The 17,919-nt window shown below is 43.1% G+C and overlaps 1 protein-coding gene across 1 annotated transcript in view; it reads left to right on the top strand.

Moving 5' to 3' along the window:
• The window catches only part of LOC120025627 (contactin-associated protein-like 4), a 155,183-nt gene that overhangs the window by 34,055 nt on the left and 103,209 nt on the right, over positions 1 to 17,919 (top strand). Inside the window, exon 5 of the mRNA XM_038970173.1 lies at positions 15,280 to 15,489. Within this exon, the coding sequence (XP_038826101.1) occupies positions 15,280 to 15,489 (210 nt within the window). The remainder of the gene's footprint in view (positions 1 to 15,279; positions 15,490 to 17,919) is intronic.

The following is a 17,919-nucleotide window of genomic DNA, read 5'->3' as shown; positions in this document are numbered from 1 at the left end:
AAAGTAGGTTACCTTCGCACGTTCATCCAAAATAATTCCAGCATCCGAACAGGACACCGGCCAACTTTCGTTCAATTCGCAAGTGGTTGAAAATATCTCAACGTAGAAAGCAACCGAGCAAGCGAAAGAGCGCCCCTCTGTCTTATTATATGTAGGCCATGTATCTGATGCTGGCTGGCCAAAAAAAGTATGACATGCATCATTTTTGGCCAGACAGCATCCGATACATGGGCTACGCCAGGGTTCCCCAAACTCGGTCCCCGGGACCCGAAGTGCTTGAAGAATTTAAAAAAGAATAATATACAAATATTGTACAATCCAGGTATGCAAAGAAAGACTCACATCTATAATCACTGCCGAAGGTGAATATTGACTCATGGGGTTGAATACTTATCTAATCAAAATATATTCCTTTTATTTTTCATTTATTTTTTACAAGTGTGTTTTTCCACCACTTTTACATTACAGCGTATTTTGTGTAGATTGTTGACAAAAAAATTACAATTAAGTCAATTTTAATCCCACAGTTGTAACACAACAAAATGTGGAAAAAGTCAAGGGGTGTGAATACTTTCTGAAGTCACTTTGTCCTTTGCCTGTGCCTTGACAACGATGTCAGTATTATCAGCAGCACCTGTCTTTTTACTGAAGAAATGCGCATTGTATCCCCCTAAAGTCTAATGGCCCAGGGATGGGTTTCTAGTAAGCTAACATAAGGAATTGTTTTAATATACCAAGGATAAATTTCGCTATTGAATTTTGAATGTTGGACCCTGTAGGTATACAAACTCTCTCTCTCTATAATTCAATTCAATTTAAGGGGCTTTATTGGCATGGGAAACATATGTTTACAATGCCAAAGCAAGTGAAATAGATAATAAACACAAGTGGAAAAAAAGAACAGTAAATCTTGCTGCTGTGATTGCACAGTGTGGTATTTCACCCAATAGATATGGCAGTTTATCAAAATTGGATTTGTTTTCAAATTCTTTTGTGGGTCTGTGTAATCTGAGGGAAATATGTGACCGACCGTCTTGATTCGGTCTTATGTAGTAACATTTGAAGTGGTGTTTTTTTACATTGGATAAAAGCAGAGACACAGAGCTACAAAATGGTTATATCATACACTGCATTTGAGGAACAGTGGGAAGGTAATTCTACTTTGAAAGTTGATAAAATTGTAACCTCACTTTCCACTTCCAGAAAGTGGAGAGCAACACAGTTTTACTACGCGATTCATTCAAAAAAGCTGCGTTTTCACAGGATTACCAACACATACTGACCAGCTCAAATAGACAGAAGTGTGCTATATGGCCGACCAATCCAAACTCATCTCTCGGCATGTCCAGCCCACTCATTACCTCAGCCAATCATGGCTAGCGGGAAGGTTTCTTCCTTTTTCTGTGGATAAACCAACTAGGCTCGTAATTTAACAATTTACAGATGGCATACAAGTTTGTTATTAAGGCACATGAAAGTTCACATGTTCGAGAAGGCATTTCTGCCAAAAAAACGCACTTGGATTTAAAAAAAATCTCCAGGTTCATTTCTCTGTAGGTGATGGCTTTTGGTTAAAAAAAAATCTGGATTTTTATAATTAGCGGGTATCGGCCTAATTCTACTCTGCATGCATTATTTGGTGTTTTACGTTGTACATGGAGGATATTTTCGCAGTCTCAATTTGGTGTTTGTCTCATTTTGTAAAATCTTGGTTGGTGAGTGGACCCCAGACCTCTCAACAATAAAGGGCAATGGGTTCTATAACTGATTCAAGTATTTTTGTCAAATTTTATGTTCCTTTTGATGGTATAGAAGGCCCTTCTTGCCTTGTCTTTCAGATCGTTCACAGCTTTGTGGAAGTTACCTGTGGCGCTGATGTTTAGGCCGACATAGGTATCGTTTTTTTTGTGTGTTCTAGGGCAACGGTGTCTAGATGGAATTTGTATTCGTGGTCCTGGCAACTAGACCTTATTTTGAATTCCATTATTTTTGTCTTAATGAGATTTATTGTCAGGGCCCAGGTCTGACAGAAACTGTGCCGAAGATCTGAGTAGCAGGCAGTTTACTCTGGGCACCTTATTCATCCAAGATACTCAATACTGCCCACAGCCATAAGAATTTAATATATTTTTTTATTGAACCTTTATTTAACTAGACAAGTCAGATAAGAACAAACCCTAACCCAGGTGACGCTGTTCCAATTGTGCAACGCCCTATGGGACTCCCAATCACATCCGGTTGTGATACAGCCTGGAATCAATCCAGGGTCTGTAGTGACATCTCTAGCACTGAGAGGCAGTGCCTTATACCGCTGCGCTATTCGGGAGCCCAATCAGGATGTGGGGGGGTTGTCAGGAGGGCTATCGGGGGAGCTGACAGGGGGGCTGTTAGGAGGTGGTTGGGTCTGTTGGGTTGGTGGATCCTATGTTGTCTGTCCCATTGTGGTGTTGAGGTTGTGGTCCAGGTCTGAGGTGGGCTGTTCTGCTGGCTTGTCTGGGGGAAGTGTCCTGCTCTCCGTCACACCTCAGCTTTCTGACCTTGTCCTTCGGTGCCATGTGTGCCTCTTTAAGTTCTCTTACCTCAGTCCGTAGAGCAGCCATCTCTCTCAGACAGCCGTCCATCTCCACCTTCTGCCCTCCGGGTCTTGTTGGGGGGTGTTGTTGTGATGGCCTGTTTTGTGGGCTTGTTCTGTTTGGATTGTGTGGAATAGCTCTCTGAGCTCCACCATGTCTCTCTCCAGCTCTGTGAATTTATCCCTCTCAATGATGGAGGAGCAGTGCAGTTGTGGGACCTGGGTGTGTTCAGTGCTGGGGGGATGACTATCCTCGTCTGCAAGACAGTTTGAAGAGGTGTGATCAGACTCACTCAGGATGGGGGAGTCATCACAGAGAGAGAGTTTTTCCTGCTGTGCTCTCTCTTTGATCCCATAAAAGTTCTGCTGAAACTGCATGAGGATGCCCTGCACCATTACTGTACCAGACTTATACACATTGACAGAGGTTGTTTCAATTTCCTCAATACCCTCTTTCTTGACATATGGGTAGTGTGCTCTTATAGCACTGTGCCATGGAAGGTGATGGTCTGTGTGGAAAATTAAGTTGCTTACGTTCCCTTCTTTGTAGCAGTCAGCAAATAGTGTCTGGATTGTCCTTGAGGAGCATTTTTTTGCAGGGATATTTTTAATTTCCATGAGGTACTGCATTGTAATGACCTCTGGACATGGATAAGCCATTGGAGCTTCAAAGGCCTCTACATTTGGGCAGGGGAGGGGCTAAGAAACTCTCCTGCCATTGTGGGGCTCAAGAGTTTACACAACGGACTTCACACTTCAGTGCTAATTGAAATTGCTGCTGGGTCTGTTCTGTCCTAGCAGCTTGGTAGCTTAGTATACTTATTTACTTAGCTTTATGTAACACAATTACCTACAGACTATTGTCTTTAACTTTTTGGCTTCAGAAGTAGCTTCAGACTGAATATTACTCACTCAGTTTTGTGTTGGACGGTATTTCCAGGTACTGCTGTGTTTCTTCTACAGTTTATGGTTTGTTCAAAGTTTTTTCTTGATAGTCCTTGGTAGTAATAGTCAATTTCGCACATTTAAAAAAAATCAAGGTTTTAGTAATGGAATTTTAATATGGATTAAAGGTTTTAATGTTGAGGTTAGTATCCTGTCCTTCTAAAAAATGCAAGTTTATCTACATTTATCCAACTCTAATTCTATCTTCTTTGCAGAAGAACTCAGGAGCTCTCTCTCTCTCTCTCAATTCAATTTGCTTTATTGGCATGATGTAACAATGTACATTTTGCCAAATCTTACTTAAATAATAATAATCAATATTGTCAACGGGACAACAGTAACAACAATAACCAAGGTTCAAAATAACCAACCATGTTGGTTGGTCTGTCACACACTGTCCTTCATCTTATGGCGGGCAGCAATGTAGTGCTCTGCCAACCCACAGCTCTCTGCGTCCTCCCCCAACAGGACGGGTAGCCTATTCTCATCAGAGAGGTCTTTGAAACCTTGAATAAGGGTTTCACATTTGGGGAAATGACACTCTCTAATTGTTTTACATTTCTGACATTTTGTCAGGAAATGCAGCTCTGTCTCAGGATCTACTGAGGTGCAGTGGTTACACAGCCTTTCCTCTACAGGTAGCCAGGTTTTCCTGTCTCTACCCTTTTCAATGGCAAGGCTGTGCTCACTGAGCCTGCACTTTGTCAAGGTTTTTCTAAGGTTTTGATCAGTAACGATAGTCAAATAGTTGTGTACTGTCGATTTAGGGCCAGATAACACTGCATTTAGCTTTGTGCTTGTGTTTCCCAAAAGCAATGTAGTTTTGTTTTGACTGTGTTGTAATTTGGTGTATTCTGATTGATTGGATGTTTTGGTCCTGAGGCTTCAGTGTGTTAGTTGAACAGGTTTGTTAACTCAGCCCCAGGACCAACTGGAAGAGGGGACTCTTTTCTGTGCTCAGCTCTTGGCATTGCTAATGATATGAGATGGGGTCACTGTATTTTAAACCTTTCCAAAACATAATTGCTCTTTTATGAGTTTTTATTATTAGTGGATATTGGCCTAATTCTGCCCTGCATGCATTGTTTGTAGTTTTCCTCTGGACATGTAGGAGCATCTTACAGAATTCTGCATGCAGGGTTTCAATGGGGTGTTTGTCCCATTTGGTGAAATATTGTTTTGCAAGTGGACCCAACGCCTCTCTGCCATGAAAATCAATTGGTTCAATGATACATTCAGTTCGTTTTAGCCAAATTTGAATAGGTATTTCAAATAGTTTTTTTTTTAATGGCGTAGAATGCCCTGCGTGCTTTCTCTCTCAGTTCATTCATTGCATCATTGAGGTGTCCAGTTGAGCTTATTTTTAAACCTACAGTAAGTAATTGTAGTGTGTGCAGTACTTTATATGTCTTGTACCAATTGAGAACTTTGGTCTAATTCCCTTAGATCTGGATCTTCTCTAGAAAATAATTATTTGAGTCTTTTTGGGATTTACTGCCAGCACCCAGGTCTGGCAGTATTGCTCTAGCAGGTCCAGCCTCTGCTGTCGGCCATGTGCTGTGGGTGACTACAGTCATATGTCATCTGCAAAGAGCATGCATTTAACCTCTGAATTGTGGAGACTAACACAAGGGGCTGAGGATTTTTGGTGGTCAACCAGAGTGGTCAATTCGTTTATGTACATTTTTAAGAGTGCAGGGCTCAGATTGCAACCCTGTTGAAGGCCCCGCCTCTGGTTAAAGAATTCTGTTCTTTTCTTGCCAATTTTCATGCTGCGCGTATTGCCAGTATACATTGATATAATTATGTTATATGTTTTACCCCCTACATCACTTTCAATAACTTTGTAGAACAGTTTGTATGCCAAATAGAATCAAATGCTTTTTTGGAAGTCGATTAAGCAAGCGTAAATGTTGGTATTATTTTGGTGGACATGTTTATCTATCAGGGTGGGTAGGGTGTAAATAAACTCAGCAAAAAAAGAAACTGTCACGTTCTTTCAAAATCGAACCCAGAAGCAGACCAGGACAAGGAGCGTAGAAAGAAGGTGAGTATTTATTTACAAGTAATTGTGAAAGGGTAGATATATCCAGATGGCGTAGCGGGCAGCGGTGGTGAATTGAGGGGAGGAAATAGGTGAATCCAATGGAGTAGCGGAATCCTCCGTCAACCAGGCGGGAATGGGGTGAATGATCCGGGTGAGTAACTGAAGGCAAAACAAACGGAGGTAAGTTCAAGGCAAGCAATACGTAAACAAAAACAACAAAACAAATACTATCCAACTTGAGTCTGATACTATGGCACAACATACTGTTCATGGCTAACGATCCGGCAGGGAATGGAAGTCAGGTCAGAGCTTTTGAAGGGGAGAGGTGATGATCAGGACAGGTGTGCAGATTACTGATGGGACACAGGTGCGGGTGAACATCAATCTCCCAACAAGCTAATTCGCCCGGCAACCAGACAGGGTGCGTTCCAGGACACCGGAAACACACTCCAGGACAGACACACAGGCAAACCCAGACTCAGGAAGCGGGATTCGTGACAGAAACGTCCTCTCACTATTTTCCGCAAACTTAACATGTGTAAATATTTGTATGAACATAACAAGATTGTAAAACAGAAATAAACTGATCAAGTTCCACATATATTTGACTAACAGAAATGGAATAACTTGTCCCTGAACAAAGGGGGAAGGGGTCAAAATCAAAAGTAACAGTCAGTATCTGGTCGGGCCACCAGCTGCATTAAATACTGCAGTGCATCTCCTCCTCATGTACTGCACCAGATTTGCCAGTTCTTGCTGTGATATGTTACCCCACTCCTCCACCAAGGCAGCTGCAAGTTCCCGGACATTTCTGGGTGGAATGGCCCTAGCCCTCACCCTCCGATCCAACAGGTTCCAGACGTGCTCAATGGGATTGAGATCCGGGCTCTTCGCTGGCCATGGCAGCACTGACATTCCTGTCTTGCAGGAAATCACACACAGAACGAGCAGTATGGCTGCTGGCATTGTCATGTGGGAGGGTCATGCCAGGATGAGCCTGCAGGAAGGGTATCACATGAGGGAGGAGGATGTCTTCCCTGTAACGCACAGCGTTGAGATTGCCTGCAATGACAACAAGCTTAGTCCGATGATGCTGTGACACACCGACCCAGACCATGCCGGACCCTCCACCTCCAAATCGATCCCGCTCCACTGTACAGGCCTTGGTGTAACGCTCATTCCTTCGACGATAAACTCGAATCCGACCATCACCCCTGTTGAGACAAAACCGCGACTTGTCAGTGAAGAGCACTTTTTGCCATTCCTGTCTGGTCCAGCGACGGTGGGTTTGTGCCCATAGGCGACGTTATTGCCGGTGATGTCTGGTGAGGACCTGCCTTACAACAGGCCTACAAGCCCTCAGTCCAGCCTCTCTCAGCCTATTGCGGACAGTCTGAGCACTGACGGCGGGATTGTGCATTCCTGGTGTAACTCGGGCAGTTGTTGTTGCCATCCTGTACCTGTCCTGCAGGTGTGATGTTCAGATGTACCGATCCTGTGCAGGTGTTGTTACACGTGGTCTGCCACTGCGAGGACGATCAGCTGTCCGTTCTGTCTCCATGTTGCGCTGTCTTAGGCGTCTCACAGCACGGACATTGCAATTTATTGCCCTGGCCACATCTGCAGTCCTCATGCCTCCTTGCAGCATGCCTAAGGCACGTTCACGCAGATGAGCAGGTACCCTGGGCATTTTTCTTTTGGTGTTTTTCAGAGTCAGTAGAAAGGCCTCTTTATTGTTCTAAGTTTTCATAACTTTGACCTTAATTGCCTACCGTCTGAAAGCTGTTAGACGGTTCCACAGGTGCATGTTCATTAATTGTTTATACAGTGTTTAAACCCTTTACAATGAAGATCTGTGAAGTTATTTGGATTTTTAAGAATTATCTTTGAAAGACAGGGTCCTTAAAAAGGGACGCTTCTTTTATTGCTGAGTTTATGATCGAGCATGCGATGTTTTAGTATAAATCCAATTTGGCTTTTACTCAAGACATTGTACTTTCAAGGAAGTTTAGAACTCTTACATTTATAATACTACAGATAACCTTGCCCAGGTTACCGTTCACACAAATGCCTCTGTAATTGTTAGGGTCAAATTTGTCTCCATTCTTAAAGATTGGGTTTATGAGTTCTTGATTCCAGATGTCAGGGAAATAACCTACTCTCAGGATCAAATTAAACAGTTTTAATATAGCCAATTGACATTTTGCGCTAGTGAATTTGAGCATCTCATTTAGGATGCCATCAGGTCTGCATGCTATTTTACATTTAAGGGCCTGAAGTTTCTTATAGAGCTCCTGGTCAGTAATTGGGGAGTCCAATGGATTTTGATTGCCCTTTATAGCATTTTCTAATCCATTCAACTTCTCATGAATTTGGCATTTTTCTGTTTTTGTGTCACTTTGAACTGTGTTGTAGAGTGTTTTAAAATGGGTTGTCCGTATGTCACTATTTTGTATCGCTAATTCCTCTTGTTTTGATTTTTAGATTTTTTTCAAATGTTGCCAGAAGTTGTTTGTTTATGGACTCGTCAGCTGCTTGTTGTTGTACTGTGCTTTTTTGGTTCTGAGTGTACATTTCTCGAGTTTAAAAGTCTCACAGTAATGAAGGCGTATTTCACCATTATTTGGGTCTCTGTGCTTTTGGTTTGATAGTGTCCTAAGTTCTTTCCTTATAATTTTACAATCTGCTTCAAACCAGTTGTTATCTGTGGTCTTTTTTGTTATCAATTTCAGTTGTGCTTCTTTTGCCGTTTGCCTGAATATATAGTTGATGTTTTTACTGCTAGATTGATGCCTTCTTTACTGTTAGTGGATGTGGTATCCAGAAAGTTATCTAAGAGTGTTTGGATATGTTGGTTACTGATTGCTTTCTGGTATTCTTCTGTGCTGGTTTGGGCCCATCTGTATGAATTTATGATGTTGCACAGCTTACTGGGCTGTGAATGTGTGGTTGTTTCCATGTCTGTTCTTTTGAGGAACAACGTAATTTGGCTGTGATCAGACAGAGGTGTTAGTGGCTTGACCGTGAATGAGCTGAGAGAGAAAGGGTCAATGTCTGTAATCATATAGTCTACTGTGCTGTGGCCAAGAGGTCAGCAGTAGGTGAATCTCCCCAAAGAGTCCCCCCGTGACCTACCATTGACAAAGTACAAACCCAGGTTTCGACAGAGCTGCAACAGATCCCTTCCGTTTTGTTGATGGTGCTGTCACTGTTGTTTCTATGGGGGAGATTAAGACAGTTAGAAACAGTATGGCCTGTAATAAAGCTGTCCTCTCGTGTGGTCGTTAGATGTTCCTGAGCGCGCATTTGTGTGCCCACAGATGAGCACATTTCTCTGGGCCTGGAAATGGGACTTCTCTTCCTCAAGGGTGGGGAAGATCTCCTCTGAGTAATATGGGGATTCTGAGTGGGGATATATATTGCGCAAAGGAACACTTTTTTTTATGTCAGTACAAATAATTTTTTCAGTTTGATCCAAATGTGATATTTACCAATTTTGAGGGGATCAATTAGATTTTGTAGTCGGATTTGTACCAAATGATCAATCCTCCAGAGTCTCTGCCTCTATTGACAGAGCTGTGTTTCTGTGACGACTCAATTACCTTGTATGCTGTGGGACAGTGATTGACAATGTCTGCTTTACACCATGTCTCCTGCAGAACGATGACGTCAACAAGGTTGATGAGTTTAGGCCCTGAATGTTCCACATGCTAACTGATAGCGATTTCATGTTGCAAAAATAAAGAATAGCACAGTCAGAAATACAGTGTGATGAACAGGATAACAGCAAACAGTTGTTCTGTTATATATATATATATATATACTCATTGAACAAGTCAACTTTTAGTACAACTGGTGTGTGTGTGTGTGTGTGTGTGTGTGTGTGTGTGTGTGTGTGTGTTTAGTGCAGATGTACTGTTTAATCTCACTCAATCCTACAGGGTTCTCTTGTCCTTTGAGGACCTCCACATAGCTGCGCTGGTCCTGCTGTTGGGGCCTGTGGAGTGGAGGAGGGCCAGGTCTGGGCCAGGGGGCTTCCTGTCTGGTCTGGTAGAGGTGGTGGTCTGGTGCAGGGTAGTAGGCTGGGCCCGGTCCAGTCTGGCTAAGCGGATGGAAGTGGTGATGCTCTGGTGGTGGGTGGGGCCTGTGGGGTGCGCTGGGTCTGGTGGGCCGTTGAAGTGGCCTGGGGCTCCTTGGTGGTGCAGTGGTCTGGTATGGTTCTCTGGGGGGGTCCTCTGTTCAGTGCGGCATGGGGTGTTTGTCTACCAAGTGTCACGCCCTTTAGAGACGTGGCAAACATTCCTACTGTCTGCTTCCTCAGGTAGGAGTGGTCGTGCAGATGCTCTGAGGTGACTGTTGGGTAGTGAGCAATGTGCACGTTCGGGAGTAGGCCACACCCTCTGATGATGTCAGCGTTGACTTTCTGAATGGTATGGGAATTAAAGTCTTTGCAGCAGAGTGGAGATGGTGATGTGGGAGTTGGGGAACCACTCAAAGGCCCTCTCTGCTACTCTGTTGACCAGGCTGCCTACTCTCTCCTGCTCCTCTCGCAGGTTGTTGGTGCCGGTGTGCCAAAGTCAGGCTGGGACCGGATGTGGAGTGCATCCTGTGTATTTGGGCACCATATTTTGGACACCTTGCGGTGCGGGAAGAGTTTAACCTCTTGGATGAATTTCCCATTTGAGTCAAAATCTCAGTGGGTTTTACCAGAGTAGTGGGTTTACGGTGTGGGGCTTGGAAACACAGTGCCTGTGTACAAGGAGGGGTGTGTGGGGGTGTGTCAGGGGGGCCCAGAAAGCTTCTCTCTGTAGTAGGTGTCCCTGTGTGAGCCTCCTTGTTGACTGGGGGTGTGAGTAAAGGGTGGTTGGTATGGGAAGGGGTTGTGGATGAGGGTGGGTCAGTGGGGGTGTTAGGGGTGATGAAGGGCTGCAGCTTCTCTCTGGGAGGCTCTATAGTCTGTTCTCTATGCGGCAGCACCCTCTTGATGACAGACAACTCCTTTGCCATCTCCTCCTTTACCTGCACTAGTTCTCTCCTCATGGTGGCCTTTACCTCCTCAAGCGCTCTGGTAAGGCTCTCTCTCAGCTCCTGGACAGAGTTCTTCAGCTGGGTCCTGCACTGGTTGATCTGGCCCCGAAGAAGCTCTGTGTCTGGGCTGGAGGTGGTGTAGCTGGGGGGCTGCTCCTTCAGCTCAGTAACCTATACCTCTAACAGAGCCATCCTGTCTCTCAGCAGGCTGATGGTGGTGTGATCTTGGCTCTGGTGGTCGTAGGCAGGCAGGGGGGAGGATAGACCTGTTGTGTGGGTCTGGGCCTGGGCTCCTGCTGTTGGAGAGCCTGACGTGAGGGGAGAGGTCGGGGTTCTGTCCTTGTCTTTTTTGTTTTCCGTTATCTTCCTTAGTGTGGAGAAGTCCTGCACAAAATAGCTAAGTGCAGCCTCACTGCCCTGGACAATGACAGTTCCGTTATGGTACATGTTTACCGTCAGAAACCTGTTTTCCTGGTCCTTCTTGCTTGTCTTCTCTTGCAGATGCCTTTCTTTGTCGTGTAGCTGAAATGCCTGGTTACAGCTGTATGCCAGGCAGTAGGGTGGTCTGTGTAAAATAACAGGTTTGTAACAGTCCTGTTGCATGAGCAGTTGGCAAACAAAGTTTCCCTCAGAATTCTGTGTTTAAAATGGATTCTTCCCTTCTCTGATTTGATTTCTGCTGGAAATTATTAAAAATGGGGGGAAAGTTGCTCAGTCACTGCTGCTGCTGGTGCTGCTAGCGCTGCCTCATTGGCCATGTTGATATGGGTACCACCAGCAAACAGTTGGAGCTAGACGGTAAGCTAGCTGACACATTTATATTTGGCTAGCTAGCGCAATTAAGATTGGTCTTTAAAACTCACTCTCGTGTCAATCTTTTCCTCCTGTTATGGTCTTCAGTTGTACAATTTGATTGCCTATACATTTGTTGCTAATTTAGTCTTGTTAATATCACTCTTAACAACCAGAAAGTTATAAAAAGTCAGGAGCTGTTCTTCTGCATGACTTCTCTCGTTCTCTCGCTGTCTCTCTCTCTCTCTCTAGTGAAAACATCCAAACTATGACATATTTGAGATTCTTCAAAGTAGCCACCCTTTGCCTTGATGACAGCTTTGCACACTCTTGGCATTCTCTCAATCAGCTTCATGACGTAGTGACCTGGAATGCATTGTTAAAAGTTCATTTCTTCTTAATGCGTATGAGCCAATCAGTTGTGTTTTGACATGGTAGGAGTGGATACAGAAGATAGCCCTATCTGGTAAAAGACAAAGTCCATGTTATGACAAGAACAGCTCAAATAAGCAAAGAGAAACGACAGTCCATCATTACTTTAAGACATGAAGGTCAGTCAATCCAGAACATTTTAAGAACTTTGAAAGTTTCTTCAAGTGCAGTCGCAAAAACCATGAAGCGCTATGATGAAACTGGCTCTCATGAGGACCGCCACAGGAAAGGAAGACCCAGAGTTACCTCTGCTACAGAGGAAAAGATCCTTAGAGGTACCAGGCTCAGAAATTGCAGCCCAAATCAATGCTTCACAGAGTTCAAGTAGCAGACACATCTCAACATCAACTGTTCAGAGGAGACTGCATGAATCAGGCCTTCGTGGTTGAATTGCTGCAAAGAAACCACTACTAAAGGACACCAATAAGAAGAAGAGACTTGCATGGACCAAGAAACACAACCAATGGACATTAGACCGGTGAAAATCTGTCCTTCGTCTGATGAGTCCAAATTTGAGATTTTTGGTTCCAACCGCTGAGTAGGTGAATGGATGTTCTCCACATGTGTGGTTCACACCATGAAGCATGGACAAGGAGGTTTGATGGTGTGGGGGTGCTTTGCTGTGTAAGGGCTATTTTTCCAAGGAGAGTGATGGATGCTGCATCAGTTGACCTGGCCTCCACAATCACCCGATCTCAACCTAATTTAGATGGTTTGGGATTAGTTGAACCGCGGAGTGAAGGAAATGTAGCCAACAAGTGCTCAGCATATATGGGAACTCATTCAAGACTGTTGGAAGAGTATTCCTCATGAAGCTGGTTGAGAGAATGCCATATATATATATATATATATATACATGTATGTATATGTGTGTGTATATATATATATATATATATATATATATATATATATATATATATATATATATATATATATGTATGTATATACACACTACCATTCAAAAGTTTGGGGTCACTTAGAAATGTCCTTGTTTTTGAAAGAAAAGCACGGTGAAGAGGCGACTCTGGGATGCTAGCCTTCTAGGCAGAGTTGCAAAGAAAAAGCCATATCTCAGACTGGCCAATAAAAATAAAAGATTAAGATCGGCAAAATAACACGGACACTGGACAGAGGAACTCTGCCTAGAAGGCCAGGATCCCGGAGTCGCCTCTTCTCTGTTGACGTTGAGACTGGTGTTTTGTGGGTACTATTTAAAGAAGCTGCCAGTTGAGGACTTGTGAGACATCTGTTTCTCAAACTAGACACTCTAATGTACTTGTCCTCTTGCTCAGTTGTGCACCTGGGCATCCCACTCCTCTTTCTATTCTGGTTAGAGACAGTTTGTGCTGTTCTGTGAAGGGAGTGGTACACAGCATTGTACGAGATTTTCAGTTTCTTGGAAATTTCTCACATGGAATAGCCTTCATTTCTTAGAACAAGAATAGACTGATGAGTTTCAGAAGAAAGTTATTTGTTTCTGGCCATGTTGGGCCTGTAATCGAACCCACAAATGCTGATGCTCCAGATACTCAACTAGTCTAAAGAAGGCCAATTTTATTGCTTCTTTAATCAGGACAACAGTTTTCAGCTGTGCTAACATAATTGCAAAAGGGTTTTCTAATGATCAATTAGCCTTTTAAAATGATAAACTTGGATTAGTTAACACAACGTTCCATTGGAACACAGGAGTGATGCTTGCTGATAATGGGCCTCTGTACGCCTATGTAGATATTCCATAAAAAATCTGCCGTTTCCAGCTACAATAGTCATTTACAACATTAACAATGTCTACACAGTATTTCTGATCAATTTGATGCAATTTGAATCGACAAAAAAAATGGCTTTTCTTTCAAAAACAAGGACATTTCTTAGTGATCTCAAACTTTTGAACGGTAGTGTACATCTGATTAAACATTGAATTTGTCCTTAATTGTATTAGCCCATAGAAACACATTGAATAACAGATTCAAACATGAAAAAACTGTCAAAGATGAAATCAAAAGGAAGTATGTTTTGATAATATATATATTTTTTAAAGTAATTTATTCGAGGAATTACCCGTATACCTCTTGACGTGGAAACGCCCTACTCATCATACATTCGGTACCCGAGTTACCTTTGGCTGAGTCCCGTGACACTTATGAGGGTTGTAGTTCAAAATAGAGAACACCGTTGTGTTCACAAAAGCCTCGCCTTTCATGGAGGGTCATTGTCACGACTTCCGCCGAAGTCGGGTCCTCTCCTTATTCGGGCGGCGCTCGGTGGTCGGCGTCGCCGGTCTTCTAGCCATCATCGATCCACTTTTCATTTTCCATGCGTTTTGTCTTGTTTTTCCTCACACCTGGTTTCAATTCCCTCAATTACTTGTTGTGTACTTAACCCTCTGTTCCCCCCCCATGTCTTTGTGTGGGATTGTTTATTGTAGTGCTTGCGCACGTTCCCCGTGAGCGCACGACGGGTTATTTTTGTGCCTATTTATCTTGTTGTTCTGGATGCCGTTGGTTTTGCCTAATAAATCTCCGGCTATCACCCAATTCTGCTCTCCTGCGCCTGACTTCTCTGTCGCCAATTACGCTACAGTCATATTAGTGTGTAGCCCAAACCGCTCTTATGCTACAGACGTTTTTGTGAGAAGACCGATTTTCTGTATGTGTTCTTGTCTGACAAACACCACTGTAGCTCAGCCACCTTCTATCGCAGATATGGAAGACCAACATTGGCGAATGCATTGGATTTAGACGCAGCCTATACAAAAACAGATGTCTCTAGCTTAAACAGACGGATTTCGACTGAGATTTTATTTTATGTTATTATGCCTCGAGCTGGACATGGGGGGCCTCAAGCGGAGAAATAATTTTTACACATAAATATATATAATAATAAATATGCCCAGCTCATTGATGATGTGAGGCCTCTTTTGCCTAATGGTATATCCGCCACTGTACATTACCAACAATATAAATAAGATAAAATATAAGATAAATTATCAAATGTGTCAGTACCCTCATATTAAAGTGTTTTTAATCACAGGTCTTCAATCATTGAAGTGGTTTGATGTGTGAGGGACAAAGGCTACCCCGCTTCATTAGAAGCAGTTAAGTACGGAGAAATGAGCTTCTTATCTGAATCTCACTCAACCAGCACACACTGGAGTCTATAATGTATAGCTAATAGCTAATGAAAATACTGAACACTCTGAATGACCACCACTTTGAGACTGAATCGCCTCCTCATGCCTCTACTATTCTCTTAAGTGGTTTAAATTCAGTTATTCCAGCTGGTTTACAACTAGAACTGAAAAGAATGTATGCATTTGTCTTTCTGCTGAATATGAGGGTTGTGATATGCATTTCTACTCTCCTAGTGCAGAATCGTACTGTAATGTAATCTCTTGTTTGCAGAGTCTGATTGTTCTACTACATCCTACTGTAGAATCTTTACTTATGAATATGTTTTTTTGCAGAGTCTGATGTGGCAAGTTTCGACGGCAGCGGCTGCTTGCTCTACAGGTTCAGCCCCAACACAACACCAATTCTAACAGCCAAAGACAGCATCTCTCTGAAGTTCAAAACCCTGCAGAACTCTGGGACACTGATACACACAGAGGGACAACACGATCGCAGCCTCACGCTGGAGTTACACAAAGGAAAACTTTTACTTCACTTCAGAAAAGGTACAGTACTAATTACAGTAGCGTCCCATAATCTCCTACAGCGTTTACTCTAGTTTTATGTGATGTATGGTTTTCACAGTTAGGCATGTGTTTAGTGCCAACTCAGCGATTCAGGAGATTAGCGTACTGTAGTAAAAATGATACATTGACTACTTACTACGTACAGCACAGCAGAGCCGGAAAGAAAGTTTGAAGTGGGGCTGAACTTCAAGTGGGTACTGTGTTGTCTGGGAGCCAGCTTGTCGAAAGCGTCGACATATGCTACACCTCTTAGCAGGACCATCTGTCTATTGCGTACTACACCTCCCAGCTTGCCCTCCTCCTGGCCCTCCTCCCAGCCTTGCTCAGCTTAGCGCTCCACTGGGATGGAAGGAGGGCAGGAGAGACACCTCTCTCTCTGTCTCCACAGGGAGGTTAGTGCTTAGTGCAGAGCTAGTTTACTCTAATTTTACGGAGCGTACAAGACACACACACACACACACATGCACACGCAGAGCACATGGAGCACACAGAGCACACGCATGCAAGCACGCACACTAGTGCAGATGTACTGTCGGCACACTTAGCATGTCTAATACTCTGTTGGCCTCCACAGGATTATTGAGACAGTTAAGATCATTTAGGGGCATAACAATATACCTTCTGAATTATTTAGGCCAGGATACCTCGTTGCTGGATATTGTAGTTTGCTGTATACTGTAGTTGGTTAGGATATCTAATCCCCAAACCCAATAAAGGGTCTTTACAATGATGCTCTGCTATTCATTAGTAGTGGTAGACCTACAATTAAACTGGACAATCTGTTTCTGGTATAACATGATTTTCAAAATAGAAGGATGGGGAAAAGAGAAAGCAAGTGACAGTGGATCTGTGCCAAAAACAGAATAAAAGGTCAAAACCAATCATCGTATATCAAACTAGTTGAGAGGATCAAATTGTCTGCTGGACTAAATCAATCAAAATGGCCATAGGCTACAGTACCTATCATCGTGATTTTTTTTTTTTCAAATTCCATTTTACAGTGCATGATGACTGAGGCCTAACTGAAGACGGTTGTGAGACCAAAATCTATTTGAGTGACAAAGATGTTTGAGCATTTCATTTTTGGTGGAAGTAGATACTTATACACCTGGATAGGCAGGCACCCTTGTCTGAGCATGGTGTGTACATTTCAACCTGATTCAATATGGCCCGCGGAATCATGCTCAGATCACAAAAAGAATTTGCAATAGTAAAGTTTGGGAAAATGTATTTGTTATTCAAATTAAAAGCCCAAATGAATACCCGCCTTTGTGTAATGTTTTAACTCGCACCGCTTGTGGGACATTTATTTTGAAGGCTCATATAAATAACAACTGCACGAGGACAGACAGTGACTGACAGGCTGACGCACGCGTCAAATTTACAAATAGTAGCTAGCTAGAATTTGTGCAAAAGATTTCAAAGAAACGGAAAGTAGACAATGAATGTAGGGTGTTCCAGAAAGAGTGGACATCGAACTATTTATTTATTGAGGTATCAGGGAAGGCTGTGTGCTTAGTGTGCAAAGAGAGCATCGCTGTCTTGAAAGACTACAACTTGTCAAGACACTTCCAGACGAAGCATGCAGAGAAATATAGGAATATGTCTTCTGAGCAGAGGGCAAGTGCATCGAAAGAGTTGCTTTCTCAGTTGCAAAAGCAGCAAGGACTTTTCACAAAACTGCATTCAGCAAACAACGGAATTGCGAGAGCTAGCTATGTACCACAAAATTGCTAAACATAGCAAGCCATTCGCTGAGGGTGAATTTATTAAAGAATGTTTAATTGACTCTGGAGCAATACTTTGCCCTGACAAGAAAGAGCTGTTTGAAAATGTTTCCCTGTCAAGACTAACATTGACACGGCGTGTTGAGGACATCGTAGAGAATATGGAACAACAGTTGAAAGACAAGATAAAGGATTTCACCTATTTCTCCTGGGCCCTGGATGAGAGCAGTGATGCACGTGACACGGCGCAGTTGTTGATATTCTTCCGAGGCATAACACCAGACTTTGAAATTACAGAGGAGCTTGCTTCAGTGCAGTCAATGAAGAGCACAACCACAGAGAAATATTTGTTGGAGGAGCTTAATAAGTCTGTGGCAAAGCTGGGACTGAGTTTTGAAAAGTTATCCAGTGTGACCACTGATAGGTGCCTAACCTTGACAGGAAAAAACATTGGCTTTTTGAAAAGGATACAAGATCAAGTAGCTGAGCTGAACCCAGATCAGAAAATTATTTTCCTGCAATGCATTATTCATCAGGAGGTGCTCTGTAAATGTGTTCTGAAAATAAGCCATGTTGTGGATACAGTCACTAAAGTGATACACTTCATAAGAGCAAAATCTTTAAACCACGGGCAGTTTGTCTCACTGTTTGAAGAGACAGAGTCGGGTGATGCAGATCTCCA

The sequence above is a fragment of the Salvelinus namaycush genome, chromosome 31 (genome assembly GCF_016432855.1).
Source record: "Salvelinus namaycush isolate Seneca chromosome 31, SaNama_1.0, whole genome shotgun sequence".
Lineage (NCBI taxonomy): Eukaryota > Metazoa > Chordata > Actinopteri > Salmoniformes > Salmonidae > Salvelinus > Salvelinus namaycush.
The sequence above is the reverse complement of the archived record's forward strand: the minus strand, read 5'-3'. Positions and strand labels throughout refer to the sequence as shown.